General features: G+C 42.4%; 1 protein-coding gene across 2 annotated transcripts in view; it reads right to left on the bottom strand.

Moving 5' to 3' along the window:
* Positions 1-15,182, bottom strand: part of LOC106587205 (myotubularin-related protein 13) — a 157,348-nt gene that overhangs the window by 114,396 nt on the left and 27,770 nt on the right. For both annotated transcript variants that reach the window (XM_014175341.3, XM_014175344.3), the window contains exon 2: positions 9,786-9,871. In XM_014175341.3, coding sequence (XP_014030816.3) covers positions 9,786-9,871 — 86 coding nt within the window. The remainder of the gene's footprint in view (positions 1-9,785; positions 9,872-15,182) is intronic.

Here is a 15,182-nt window from a genome sequence, read left to right on the forward strand (position 1 = left end):
CAGTCTATGACTAGGGTAGCTGGAGTTTGACAATTTTTAGGGCCTTCCTCTGACACCGCCTGGTAAAGAGGTCTTGGATGGCAGGAAGCTTGGCCCTTGTGATGAACTGGGCCGTACGCACTACCCTCTGTAGTGCCTTGCGGTCAGAGGCCGAGCAGTTACCATACCAGGCAGTGATGCAAACCGCTCTTGATGGTGCAGCTGTTAAAGCTTTTGAAGAGCCGAGGACCCATGCCAAATCTTTTCAGTCTCCTGGAGGGGGAATAGGTTTTGTCGTGCCCTCTTCACGACTGTCTTGGTGTGCTTGGACCATGTTAGTTTGTTGGTGATGTGGACGCCAAAGAACATGATGCTCTCAACCTGCTCCACTACAGCATTGTCGATGAGAATGTGGGCATGCTTGTTCCTGCTTTTCCTGTAGTCCACAATCATCTCCTTTGTCTTGATCACGTTGAGGGAGAGGTTGTTGTCCTTGCACTACACGGTCAGGTCTCTGACTTCCTCCCGATAGGCTGTCCCATCGTTGACGGTGATCAGGCCTACCACAGTTGTGTCATCAGCAACCTTAATGATGGTGTTGGAGTCGTCCCTGGCCGTGCAGTCATGAGTGAACAGGGAGTAAAGGAGGGGATTGAGCAGGCACCCGAGGGGCCCCTTTGTTGAGGATCAGCGTGGCGGATGTGTTTTATCTAGCCTTACCACCTGGGGGCGGCCCATCAGGAAGTCCAGGATCCAGTTGCAGGTATTTAGTCCCAGGGTCCCTAGCTTAGTGATGAGCGAACTACGGTTCGCTCATCACTAAGTGATGAGGGAACTATGGTGTTGAACGCTGAGCTGTAGTCAATGAATAGCATTCTCACATAGGTGTTCCTCTTCTCCAGGTGTGAAAGGGCAGTGTGGAGTGCAATAGAGATTGCGTCATCTGTGGATCAGTTGGGCGGTATGCAAATTGGAGTGGGTGTTGGGTTTCTGGGATAATGGTGTTGATTTGAGCCATGACCAGCCTTTCAAAGCATTTCACGGCTACAGACATGAGTGCTACGGGTCGTAAGTTATTTAGGCAGGTTACCTTTGTGTTCTTGGGCACAGGGACTATGGTGGTCTGCTTGAAACATGTTGGTATTACAGACTCAGACTTGTGAAAGGCAGGGCTAATATATGCACATGATAGCATATTTCATGAGCATTCCTTGATGATATGGGTTTTTCATGCTAGCAGTCGTACCTGCATGTCACATTCTCACAGTAGCAGCATACCTTGGCGAACTACAATTAAATAATAATGCCAGAAAAGCTAGTGTTTGGAGGATATACTGTCACGGGTGTTAGGCCCAAGACGAAGTCGAGTGCTGGCAAACGGTGACAATATATTCTCCAAACACCGGCTTCGAGGGCAATATCACTTTTATACAACAGATAAACATATTCAAATAACGATTGACATTTTCATTAAAAACTTAATTTTTATGAATTTATTCATACTATTTCATCCTTCCACAAGATATAGTCCCGACACAAATCTAGGGTTGCTACCCAAGCCGGCTGGTTGTTCGTTCTATCGGTTCGGTTGCCAGAGACACGACCCAGTCGTTCAGTCTTTATGTTCTGTATCTATGGATGAGATCTAGTCGTTTGTTGTAAAATGTTCCATTGCCATACTGGCTGGCAACGTTCTTATCCCTTGCTTGCTAGCTAGCCAACTATGGCTAACTTACAGTCACATCAAAAGCCAGAATAACAGCAAAGTAGCTGCATTTGCTTAAGCTGTTTTCTAGTAACATTTATTTGGATAACTCCTTAAGAGCTAATGAGGCGTGATTTTGTCTTGCATAGAAAATGCACCTAATCATCTGTTGTTCAGAGGAGCTAGCCAACAAAACAGCTAAAACAATCACTTCAAACTGAAGCTGGAAAGACTGCAAACTAGCTGCACCTTTTACCTTATTTCAATTGACATTTCTTTGTATATATATATCCATAAAAATGATACCAGCTGATTCATGATTTAGACTGGATGAGAAACGCTGCCTGCCCATCTGTCTCGTCCCAACTCCTTCATTACTATGGGCCAGCCGGAGATCAAATTTGAATATTGAAACCCAGTTGCAAATGTCGGAGAGACCGCAAGGTTTATACATATCTCCGCTGTCGAAAACAAATTGTTAGTCTAAAAGAAATGTTAGATAATGTCTAGAGGCTTTTATAGTGGAGATCATGTTTATAAATTGCTTGGCTGGGCTGATGAGACAGTGGATTGCGCAGTCAGATGAAACAGTAAATAGGCATTTTAACGTAGTAGATTTAGCCAATGGTAACTTGTGGAATAAACGGCTGTTGTGATGCATGATTACTCTGAAATGCAAAGCGCTTCTCTAGACAAGACGAGTTGGTACCGGAGAAAGCTTCAGCTTAGCACTGAGAGACTAGAGAGCATCTTAGTAATGCTACCAAATCTCCCTAGTGTACTTTCACCTAAGCCAGGAGGAATGTGCCTGGGCTTACCAAGAAACCACCTGACTGCATAGAAAATGGACCGGATTGTAACATCTACTTTAACGTCAAGAGAAAAACAAGAATGACTTGTAGGCATACAGAGTGAGGTCTATTTATTCTGACTAGAATGTCAATGCTACATGAGGTTTGCATGACTAGGCCTAGCCTAAATCAAACAAAAAGTTTCCATTTCTGTAGTAAGAATTTTCACAAAAAAAATGTTTTCAAACAAATCCTTTGACAAAAGGCTAATTCCATCATCCTGTTTTTCTGCTCAAACCGAATAGGGACTAGGTATACCCCAGCCAGGCTAACAGCTAGCAGGAAACCTCATTCACCAGGGAAAATCAAAGTGTGGAGTCTCTCAGCACTGTGAGCAGGGCTTGACATTAAGGCCTTGTCCGGGGAAAGTAAAACAATTGTGGGACAACCAGAAAATAGATTGTTAAATAGATTCAGTTGTCCGAATGGATAAGCAAAAATCACTGTATCAAACAAGTACTGGATCAGGCAGCACACAGCAGGACAGTGCATGGTAGACGTCGAGTAAATTGCCTATATTCCTATAGCCTATCAAATAAATGTTATATTTACACAAAGCAAGAGAACAACGAAGACCAAGCTAGTCTCACCAAAGCAGCAAAGAATATCCAGTCAGAAAATGATTTTTCCTCGCTCTTGAATGTCAGATGATCTAGGCCAGGTATTGCCAAACTGGGGTATCCCCAGGGGTACGCACAATGCGGTCGGGGGTACGCCAAATAAAAATATGATTCACATTTTTTTTAATAAAAATAAATAGTGTCATTTTCCAATGGGGCTATACATTTGGGTGAGGGGTTTTTCCCCCTGCCTGAGTAGCCTCGTTTCACTGCCAAAAATAAAATTAAACCATCTAGTGTTCAGCGAAATAACAACAAAGTCAAATAAAAGTAGCCTAGTCAAATAATTATCCAATCACATTAAAAGTTACTCTCTTGTGGGAATTCCACTAACGGTTCGTATGTAGCCAAAACGTAGCTACTGCTCATTCTGTTTGCTCTAAAATGGATTAAATGGTTAAATTAAGGCCTGCATCCATAGAGACACATACCAGCTCTACTGGTAGTACTGCTACTACCAGCAGTACTACACCTGCACCTGTCGACGACACAAGTTGTTCTGCTTCCACGAGCACATCCAATGCTAGTAATTCTACATTTGTTGTTAGCCCAGCTAGCATGGACACAGTTGTGAATCTGATGCAGCCGAAGAGCTACTGCCCCCCTTACCCAGGAAAGCAACAGACAGGGACGTTGGACCATCGAAGAGGCGCAAATATGATGAGAAGTATATTGATTTGGGGTTCACTTACATTGGGAGTAGTGCCTTTCCTCAGTCACTGTGTATTATATGTGCAAAAGTACTCTCTCACAACTCAATGAAACCTTCCCTCTTGCATATACATTTAGAAACAAAACATGCCAATTTCAAAAATAAGCCACAGGAGTTTGAGCGAAAACTAAGACAAGTTTCGAGTAGTAGGACATGTATAAAAGCAACAGATACCATTAATAAGAAGTGGCTAGAAGCGTCTTATATGGTGAGCTACCGAGTGGCTAGGACAGGCAAGCCCCATACTATTGTGGAGGACTTAACTCTTCCTTCTGCCGCGGATATGGCTGGGACAATGCTGGGTGAAAAGGCCAAAAAAACTACACAGACAATGACATCATCAGATAACACCTTTTCACGACGCATCAGTGACATGGCAGGAGATGTTTTGAAATAACTACTGCATGCGTTACAGCTGGATGAGTCAACAGACTTGGCGGGCCTGGCACAGCTTCTGGTATATGTCCGTAACGTTTATGGGGGTCAATTCAGGAAGACATCCTCTTCCGCAAAACACTGGAAACCAGGACAACAGGAGAGGATATTTTTAAAGTACTGGACAGCTTTGTGAGAAATGGACTTTGGTGGTCAAGATGTGTTGGTATCTGTACTGATGGGGCAAAAGCCATGACAGGGAGACATAGTGGAGTGGTAACGCGCGTGCAAGCAGTTGCTCACGACGCCACTTGGGTACACTGCAGCATCCACCGAGAGGCTCTTGCTGCCAAAGGAATGCCTGACAGCTTGAAAGACGTTTTGGACACTACAGTGAAAATGGTTAACTTTGTTAAAGCAAGGCCCCTGAACTCTCGTGTATTTTCTGCACTATGCAATGATTGGGCAGCGACCATGTAACACTTTTACAACATACAGAAGTGCGCTGGTTATCAAGGGGCAAAGTATTGACATGATTTTTTTTAAATTGAGAGACGAGCTTAAAGTTTTCTTCACTGACCATATTTTTCACTTGTCTGACCGCTTCCATGATGATGAGTTTCTCACACGATTGGCCTATCTGGGTGAATGATCTGAATCTAGGATTACAGGGACTCTCCGCAACTATATTCAATATGCGAGACAAAATTTAGGCTATGATTAAGAAGTTGGAGCTCTTTTCTGTCTGCATTAACAAGGACATCCCACACAGGTCTTTCCATCACTGTATGATTTGTTTTGTGTGCAAATGATCAAGCTTACGGACCATGTCAAATGTGATATAGCGAAGCACCTGAGTGAGTTGGGTGTGCAATTACATACTTTTCCGAAATGGATGACATAAACAACTGGATTCGTTATCCCTTTCATGCCCTGCCTCCAGTCCACTTACCGATATCTGAACAAGAGAGCCTCATCAAAATTGCAACAAGCAGTTCTGTGAAAATTGAATTTTAATCAGAAGCCACTGCCACATTTCTGGATTGGGCTGCGCTCAGAGTATCCCACCTTGGCAAATCACGCTGTTAAGACACTGATGCCCTTTGCAAACACGTACCTATGTGAGAGTGGATTCTCGGCCCTCACTAGCATGAAAATTAAATACAGGCACAGACTGTGTGTGGAAAATGATTTAAGACTCTCTCCAATACAACATTGCAAAGTTACAGTATGTGCATTATTTCAAGCACACCATTCTCATTAACATGTGGTGAGTTATTAACCATTTTCAATGAACAAATAAGGTATTAAATGTAAGATCGTTAAATAAAAAATTAAAAAATATTATATTATTTGTGCCCTGGTCCTATAAGAGTTCGTCACGAGCCGGGCTGTGACAAAAACTCACTCATTCTTATGTTTAATAAGTGTATCGTATAGTGTTTGTGTGGCAGTCTTACAATGATGGTAAAAAACAATATTTCAGAGTGCGCTGACCCTGGTGCTAGAGGGGGTACGCAGCTGGTGGTTGAATGTTTGAAGGGGTACGGGACTATAAAAAGTTTGGGAACCACTGATCTAGGCCAATAGCCGAAGTTTATTTTTATAGCAGACACCAATGGTCCCTCAAATTATTTTCGGCACTGAGCAAATGTCTGGTCTGCTGAGCGCAAACTTCTGTGCAACTTCCAGCACGAGTTCACTGTGAACACTGAGGCTATATAGGCTTTAAGTACGTTTTAAAAGTTGCCAAGTAGGCTACTGTGGCTATTTGATCCTAATGTAGGCCTACCTGAGTGGCCTACCATCAAAAACAATGGAGAAAATGCATCATAACATTTTAACATGGAAATAGTGGTTTTATCATTCAGCCTACAATAGCAGCCAATGTGTGGTGTTCTATGAAGGCCTACATTCCATGAGATAAAAAAAATAAAAATGCAGGGCTTGACATTAACCTGTTAATCCACTTGATCTTAAGACAAGGAGGTGACTGAAAATGTTGTGTTGTTTGATGCAAGAAACCACTTTACAAAATAAAATGCAGTATTATTCACATACCATTATTACATAGATTAAGAAATGATGCTACTCTCTGCCCATTGGCTACTTAGACTGCTGCACCACTTTGGAAACGAAGGCACTGCATCTCAGCGTTAGAGGTGGCACTACAGACCCTGGTTCGATTCCAGGCTGTATCGCAACTGGCCCTGATTGGGAGTCCCATAGGGCGGCGCACAATTGGCCCAGTGTCATCCGGGTTAGGGTTTGGTCGGAGTAGGCCTTCAAAGTAAATAAGAATTTGTTCTTAACTGACTTGCCTAGTTAAATAAAATGTAAAATCTTTTTTAAATGCAGCACCATTAGCAGACACTCTGGTGTCTTATTGTTATAGAAGTCCACATTTTCTCAACATTTGATATGGACTTGGCCTATTAAGCCACTTTCAGTTTAATGCGTGCTGGATATCTCCCGCCGCACTATTTCATGATCAAACAATGAATGAATTTGATGGAGTTCTCGGCTCTCAGAAAGTTGAAAGTTACTTTTAAATAACCCCAAAATATGGGCGGCCTAAGGTAATAATGAGAGATAGAAGAAGCAATAGCAAGATAGAAAAATCTAATGAGAAATTTGAACAAACTTTACAGTTAAGCAAAGCATTAAGACAAATGTATGCATGAGGCCAGAAAACCAAAATTCCTCCTTGCCCTTGTGAACCAAACAACCCTAAGCCTAATCCTACTAACTGAAACATCATAAAAGCATTAAGACAAATTAAAGTTATGAAGAGTATTCTGAAAACTATTCGAATAAAGTGTTTATTGCCCTAAAGTTGCCGCGTTTAAATGGGAATAATTATGAAAGTCGGAGTTTGTCATTCTCATTCATAGATTTATTTTGAATGAAAAATATATGCTTAGGCCACAAGAAGTGAAATTTAGCAAACAATATCAAGATGACGAGTCCAAAGAAAAGCTTAAACTGGCCTAAATTCCTTTGCATATTAATCTAGCAATGTGCAACCTACCTACAACACATATAGAGCCCAGGCTAATAACAGAGAAGAGGATGAGGCAAAAATACGACTCAGAGTTTCTCTGATATACGACTGCAGAGTTTCTCTGCAGCCTATTATGATTGTTGCGTGTGTCACTCGCTCCATCTCCACGATTCGGCACACACAGACAGCCAGATAGGCCGTGGCTCTCTCTTTCATTCCACAGCTCCACCAGAATGGAATAGGATATTTGAAAAGATTTGGGTCTTCAAAATATATTCTGTCAATGTCATGATACTTTTCACTGCTGAATACCAACTGCTGAAGTCCTATTTTCAGGTTCGTGAAGCAACTGCTTTCTATACCTCTCGATCTGGACTTCTCTCAGTCTCCCATGTTTTGCGCCGCACAGACTGGACAAGTTTAAGCGGGCGTCCAATGGATTATGATCATTGTAGTTAATTACCATAATTTCTGCACTAAACTATGTAGAATATTGGCCTGTTGGAAACTACAACTCCCTACTACATCACACAGTTCAGGCTTCATCTGATTTCTCTCTACAGAAACTACTCATCTTGCTCACAGGGGAAAAAATTTAACTAAATGGAATTCAAATAATTGAACAGACATCGGTCAATTATCTGTTTAAAAAACAAAAATGAACAGATTTTTGTTTAAAAATAAATAATCGCTCAGCACAACTCGTCCCAAACTGAGGGCTATGCCAAAAATATGGACATTGAGTAACATAACCCACAAACTGGTCACATGTTTTTCTGTGAAAGAGTGCTAAGTGTAACATAAAGTCCATAGTGGGCTGTTGAGGAGAGAGAAAAAAATTAATTGACAGAACTAGAACATACTGTATAACAGGAAGAAGAAATGTGTATCCACTTGGCATTAAAAAGGCAGAGTAGTTTAGCCTCCATGAGGGGAGAAGGGCATATGTGGACGTAAACAAATGTTCAAAATGATGCAGCGATCTCATCTTTAGGAAACTGTGCTGATTTTGCTTGTTCTAACTAAATGCTTAAGTAGTGCCTGGAATCTGTCAAAAAATATCGGGTAATTAGGGTCTTCACGGGACAGTGGCATTCAAGAGGCGCCTCGCTCTCCTCACTGTTGACTGTGGGCCAAAAGCATCCTAATTTAAATCATTTAGTATGTCCAAGTAAACAAACAAATAAACAAACATGCAGGCCCCATTGGCCATGCGCTGTCAGGAGAAAGAACACTGTTGAACTGTGGGAGGCTGCCTGGGCCAGTGAGTTTACTGCTACTGCTGCCCTGGATATTGATTTCCAGATCTCTCCAGACCCAGATAAGCAAATATTTGGTCACGATGAGTGCAATGATTTGTGCATGATGGTAACAGGCCCCATGTCTCGAGTCAAGGACCCCCCCCTAAGTCACCCTCGGAAGAGAGGGGCCTGGAGAAAGATAATGAGAGTGACAAAGGGAGAAAGAAAGATGGATGCAACTCCCTAATGCAACCAAAAAAGGAAGATTGGGACACCCAGCAGAGAGAGCGATAACAGGCTGGACATAGCTGAGGATTCTGCGAGGTGGGTAGGAATGTCCCAATTAGTGGAGGCGGAAAGGGTTGAAACAAACTCTTGAATAAACAATCATTATGCATTTGTTGATACAGGAAATGCCAATATTTGCTCTGCACACTCCAGAAGAACATGCGTCCTGGGAACATAGGAAGATGTCTCAACTGCTGCTCCACTCCTGGGGTTCTTGTCAGTACGATACGGCAACAGAACATTTCACAGTGCACTTCACAGGATTTCAAAAAATAAAAAATAAAAAAATAATAAAAATAAAAAAATAAAAATCGGTCAAAACTGTACCAGCAAGTTGAGAAGTTGGCACTGTGAGAAGATTAACCAGGGGAACACTTCACAACCTGTACAAATGACACATTAACCTCCAGAAAGTTCCAGAAGAGCTACTAGAGAGGGCTCCCTGAGTGAACAGAGCGCTCCAACAGCATGATTGGTTGGAGCACTGTAGCTTAACAAGCCCATTTTCCGTTTGCAGACAAAATAACCACTAAAATGGTGCTCACAGTCACAACAGGAAATGATGCAAACCTCTACATTTTTGTTCTGTCAGGCAGAGCCCCATGTGTCCATTAGGTCAACTCAAGTTCTACGACGAGAAACCAGAGCTATCTTCAATCTTTGCTTGCAGTATTAAACCCCCACCCATCAAACATGCAGGCTGAGGTAGGGAGGTTAATGTGGGGAAGCAAGCAACTCACTACTACAGCCATTACATTTACATTTTAGTCATTTAGCAGACGCTCTTATCCAGAGCGACTTACAGTAGTGAATGCATACATTTCATACAATTTCATACATTTTTTATTTATTTATTTATTTTATTTTTATTTTTTTTGCTGGCCCCCCGTGGGAATCGAACCCACAACCCTGGCGTTGCAAACACCATGCTCTACCAACTGAGCTACAGGGAAGGCCATCACACAGGATGCATGAATAAGTCAGTTTCAGTAAAATGGTTATGTACTCACCATCTCCACCCCCTGGGGAAACACTGTGCCCTCCCAGTCCTTTTTGGGGAAGCGCTGGATGATCTTCCCACATCCTTCTCCTGCACCTGGAAACCAAACATTGGCAATCAATGGCAGGGAAAACCTGGCATGGCACTGATCTGATCCGATGTCAAAGTGTCCTCCACCTGAGGAGATGCCTGAATAATATCTACAATATTATGGAATTCATAAGAGCTCTAGGGCCCATACCACCAACAGGAAGAGGGAAGAGATAAGCGCCTCTAGTTAACAGCCAGATGCATTGTGTACGGTGAATTATGCATGGGTCAAGATAATGTTCTGTGGAATGGACGCTTTACACAATAAAGGTCAGCTTTTCACATTGTTAAAAAGGACATACTGGTTGTGAATGGCCCTAATAAAACTATTTTTCCAAACAGTAGAGGTGAAGGGGGCAATCGAGGACGCACAAATAATTTTGATGTATGATCACATTTCCAGACTTCCTAATTGGCACAAATCAGTTTGGTGCATTCTTTCAGGTCCACTGTGATGATTCTCCTTACATTTTCCATCCTTCTCCTCATTCTGTAGGAACACTTCAACCACAAGAGGAAAGCACAGAGGAGTAGCACTACAGGGTCATAACAGCAGAACATTCATCCTATGCTTCTCCAGTGGTAATGTATGAGGGATTGTGTTGCTCCTGAGTGCTAACAAATAACCCATGATTGCCATGTTAAAGAGATACTTCTGGATTTTGGCAATAATGCCCTTCATCTACGTCCTCAGAGTCAGATGAACTCATGGATACCACTTTAATATGTCTCCGTGTCCAGTATGAAGGAAGTTATTTATTTTACCTTTATTTAACCAGGTAGGCAAGTTGAGAACAAGTTCTCATTTACAATTGCGACCTGGCCAAGATAAAGCAAAGCAGTTTGACACATACAACAACAGAGTTACACATGGAGTAAAACAAACATACAGTCAATAATACAGTAGAAAAATAAGTCTATACAATGTGAGCAAATGAGGTGAGAAGGGAGGTAAAGGCAAAAAAATGCCATGGTGGCGAAGTACATACAATATAGCAAGTAAAACACTGGAATGGTAGATTTGCAGTGGAAGAAAGTGCAAAGTAGAAATATAAATAATGGGGTGCAAAGGAGCTAAATAAATAAATAAATAAATACAGTAGGGGAAGCGGTAGTTGTTTGGGCTAAATTATAGATGGGCTATGTACAGGTGCAGTAATCTGTGAGCTGCTCTGACAGCTGGTGCTTAAAGCTAGTGAGGGAGATGTGTTTCCAGTTTCAGAGATTTTTGTAGTCCGTTCCAGTCATTGGCAGCAGAGAACTGGAAGGAGAGGCGGCCGAAGGAGGAATTGGCTTTGGGGGTGACCAGTGAGATATACCTGCTGGACCGCGTGCTACAGGTGGGTGCTGCTATGGTGACCAGCGAGCTGAGATAAGGGGGGACTTTACCTAGCAGGGTCTGTAGATGACCTGGAGCCAGTGGGTTTGGCGACGAGTATGAAGCAAGGGCCAGCCAATGAGAGCGTACAGGTCGCAGTGGTGGGTAGTATATGGGGCTTTGGTGACAAAACGGATGGCACTGTGATAGACTGCATCCAATTGATTGAGTAGGGTATTGGAGGCATTTTTGGAAATGACATCGCCGAAGTCGAGGATCGGTAGGATGGTCAGTTTTACGAGGGCATGTTTGGCAGCATGAGTGAAGGCTGCTTTGTTGCGAAATAGGAAGCCAATTCTAGATTTAACTTTGGATTGGAGATGTTTGATGTTAGTCTGGAAGGAGAGTTTACAGTCTAACCAGACACCTACGTATTTGTAGTTGTCCACATATTCTAAGTCAAAACCGTTCAGAATAGTGATGCTGGACGGGCGGGCAGGTAGCGATCGGTTGAAGAGCATGAATTTAGTTTTACTTGTATTTAAGAGCAGTTGGAGGCCACAGAAGGAGAGTTGTATGGCATTGAAGCTCGTCTGGAGTAGAGGTCAACCGATTATGCTTTTTCACCGCCGATACCGATTATTGGGGGCCCGAAAAGGCCGATACCGATTAAATCAGCCAAATGTTTTATTTCTTTATTTGTAATAATGACAATTACAACAATACTGAATGAACATTTATTTTTACTTAATATAATACATCAATAAAATCAATTTAGCCTCAAATAATGAAACATGTTCAATTTGGTTTAAATAATGCAAAAACAAAGTGTTGGAGACGAAAGTAAAAGTGCAATATGTGCCATGTAAGAAAGCTAACGTTTAAGTTCCTTGCTCAGAACATGAGAACATATGAAAGCTGGTGGTTCCTTTTAACATGAGTCTTCAATATTCCCAGGTAAAATGTTTTAGGTTGTAGTTATTATAGGAATTATAGGACTACTTCTCTCTATACGATTTGTATTTCATATACCTTTGACTATTGGATGTTCTTATAGGCACTTTAGTATTGCCAGTGTAACAGTATAGCTTCCGTCCCTCTCCTCGCTCCTACCTGGGCTCAAACCAGGAACACATCGACAACAGCCACCCTCGAAGCAGCGTTACCCATGCAGAGCAAGGGAAACAACTACTCCAAGTCTCAGAGCGAGTGACGTTTGAAACGCTATTAGCACGCACCCAGTTAACTAGCTAGACATTTCACATCGGTTACACCAGCCTCATCTTGGGAGTTGACAGGCTTGAAGTCATAAACAGCTAAATGCATTGCGAAGGGCTGTTTGAATGAATGCTTACGAGCTTGCTGCTGCCTACCATCGCTCAGTCAGACTGCTCTATCAAATCATAGACTTAATTATAACATAATAACACACAGAAATACGAGCCTTAGGTCATTAATATGGTCGAATCTGGAAACTATCACCTCGAAAACAAAACGTTATTCCTGTTACATTGCACAACCTTCAATGTTATGTCATAATTACGTAAAATTCTGGCAAATTAGTTCGCAACGAGCCAGGCGGCCCAAACTGTTGCATATACCCTGATGGCGTGCAATGAAGGCAAAATGACAATTTCACCTGGTTAATATTGCCTGCTAACCTGGATTTCTTTTAACTAAATATGCAGGTTTAAAAATATATACTTCTGTGTATTGATTTTAAGAAAGGCATTGATGTTTATGGTTAGGTACAGTCGTGCAACGATTGTGCTTTTTTCGCAAATGCGCTTTTGTTAAATCATCCCCCATTTGGCCAAGTCGGCTGTCTTTGTTAGGAAGAAATAGTCTTCACAGTTCGCAACGAGCCAGGCGGCCCAAACTGGTGCATATACCCTGACTCTGTTTGCAAGAGAAGTGACACATTTCCCCTAGTTAAAATAAATTCATGCTAGCAGGCAATATGAACTAAATATGCAGGTTTAAAAATATATACTTGTGTATTGATTTTAAGAAAGGCATTGATGTTTATGGTTGGAGCAACGTGTACCTAAGCGATTATATGCAACGCAGGACAGGCTAGATAAACTAGTAATATCATCAACCATGTGTAGTTAACTAGTGATTATGATTTATTGATTGTTTTTTTATAAGATCAGTTTAATGCTAGCTAGCAACTTACCTTGGCTTCTTACTGCATTCGCGTAACAGGCAGGCTCCTCGTGGAGTGCAATGTAAAGCAGGTGGTTAGAGCGTTGGACTAGTTAACGTAAGGTTGCAAGATTGAATCCCTGAGCTGACAAGGTAAAAATCTGTCGTTCTGCCACTGAACAAGGCAGTTCACCCACTGTTCCTAGGCCGTCATTGAAAATAAGAATGTGTTCTTAACTGACTTGCCTATATATATATATATATATATATATATATATATATATATATATATATATATATATATATATATATATAAAAAAAAAATGGCCAAATCGGCGTCCAAAAATACCGATTTCCGATTGTTATGAAAACTTGAAGTCGGCCATTCCGATTAGTCGGTCGACCTCTAGTCTGGAGAGGTCGACCGTTAACACAGTGTCCAAAGAAGGGCCAGAAGTATACAGAATGGTGTCGTCTGCGTAGAGGTGGATCAGAGACTCACCAGCAGCAAGAGCGACATCATTGATGTATACAGAGAAGAGTGGGCCCGAGAATTGAACCCTGTGGCACCCCCATAGAGACTGCCAGAGGTCCGGATAACAGGCCCTCCGATTTGACACACTGAACTCTGAGAAGTAGTTGGTAAACTCTGCAGGCTCTCTCTGCAGTAGATTGCAACACCGCCCCCTTTGGCTGTTCTATCTTGTCTGAAAATGTTGTAGTTAGGGATGGAGATTTCAGAGTTTTTGGTGTTCTTCCTAAGCCAGGATTCAGACACGGCTAGGACATCCAGGTTGGCAGAGTGTGCTAAAGCAGTGAATAAAACAAACTTAGGGAGGAGACTTCCAATGTTAACATGCATGAAACCAAGGCTATTACGGTTACAGAAGTCATCGAAAGAGAGCGCCTGGGGAATAGGAGTGGAGCTAGGCACTGCAGGGCCTGGATTCACCTCTACATCGCCAGAGGAGGAGTAGGATAAGGGTACGGCTAAAAGCTATGAGAATTGGTCGTCTAGGACGTCCGGCACAGAGAGTAAAAGGAGCAGATTTCTGGGGGCGATAAAATAGGTATAATGTACAAATAGGTATAATGTACAGACAAAAGGTATGGTAGGATTTGCATACAGTGGAGGTAAACCTAGGCATTGAGTGATGAGAGATATCTCTAGAAACATCATTGAAACCAGGTGATGTCATCACATGTGTGGGTGGTGGAACTGAGAGGTTGGATAAGCTATAATGAGCAGGGCTAGAGGCTCTACAGTGAAATAAGCCAATAAACACTAACCAGAACAGCAATGACAAGGCATATTGACATTAAGGAGAGGCATGCTTAGCCGAGTGATCATAAGGGTCCAGTGAGTAGTGAGGTTGGTTGGGGTCACGGCGATTCAGACAGCTAGCCAGGCCATGGGTAGCAAGCTGGCAGAAAATGGTCTGTTTTTAGCCACCTCATGCGTTTCCGTCGGTAGATTAGTGGGGTTCCGTGTGGTAGAGGGGACCAATCCAATTGGCAAAATAGTTATAGTGGCCCAAGAAAATTGTCCAATAGACCTATTCAGATAGTCGCCGATAAGACAGCTAACGATTAGCGGGCCGCAGATGGGCATTCAGGTAGGTTACGTCGCGACCAGTTGGATAACTCCCTCGGGCAGATAACATCGGTAGTCCAGTCGTGAAGGCCCGGTGGGGCTTAGAGGTAGTTTTGCGAGCCAATGCTAACTAGTGTTAGCACAATGACTGGAAGTCTATGGGTATCTGCTAGCATGCACATAGACACAAAAATGGTATCCACGAGTTGGTATCTGACCCTGGGTGAGTAGATAAAAAGGGCCTCATTGCGAAAATC

The sequence above is a fragment of the Salmo salar genome, chromosome 26 (assembly GCF_965601325.2).
Source record: "Salmo salar chromosome 26, fSalSal1, whole genome shotgun sequence".
Lineage (NCBI taxonomy): Eukaryota > Metazoa > Chordata > Actinopteri > Salmoniformes > Salmonidae > Salmo > Salmo salar.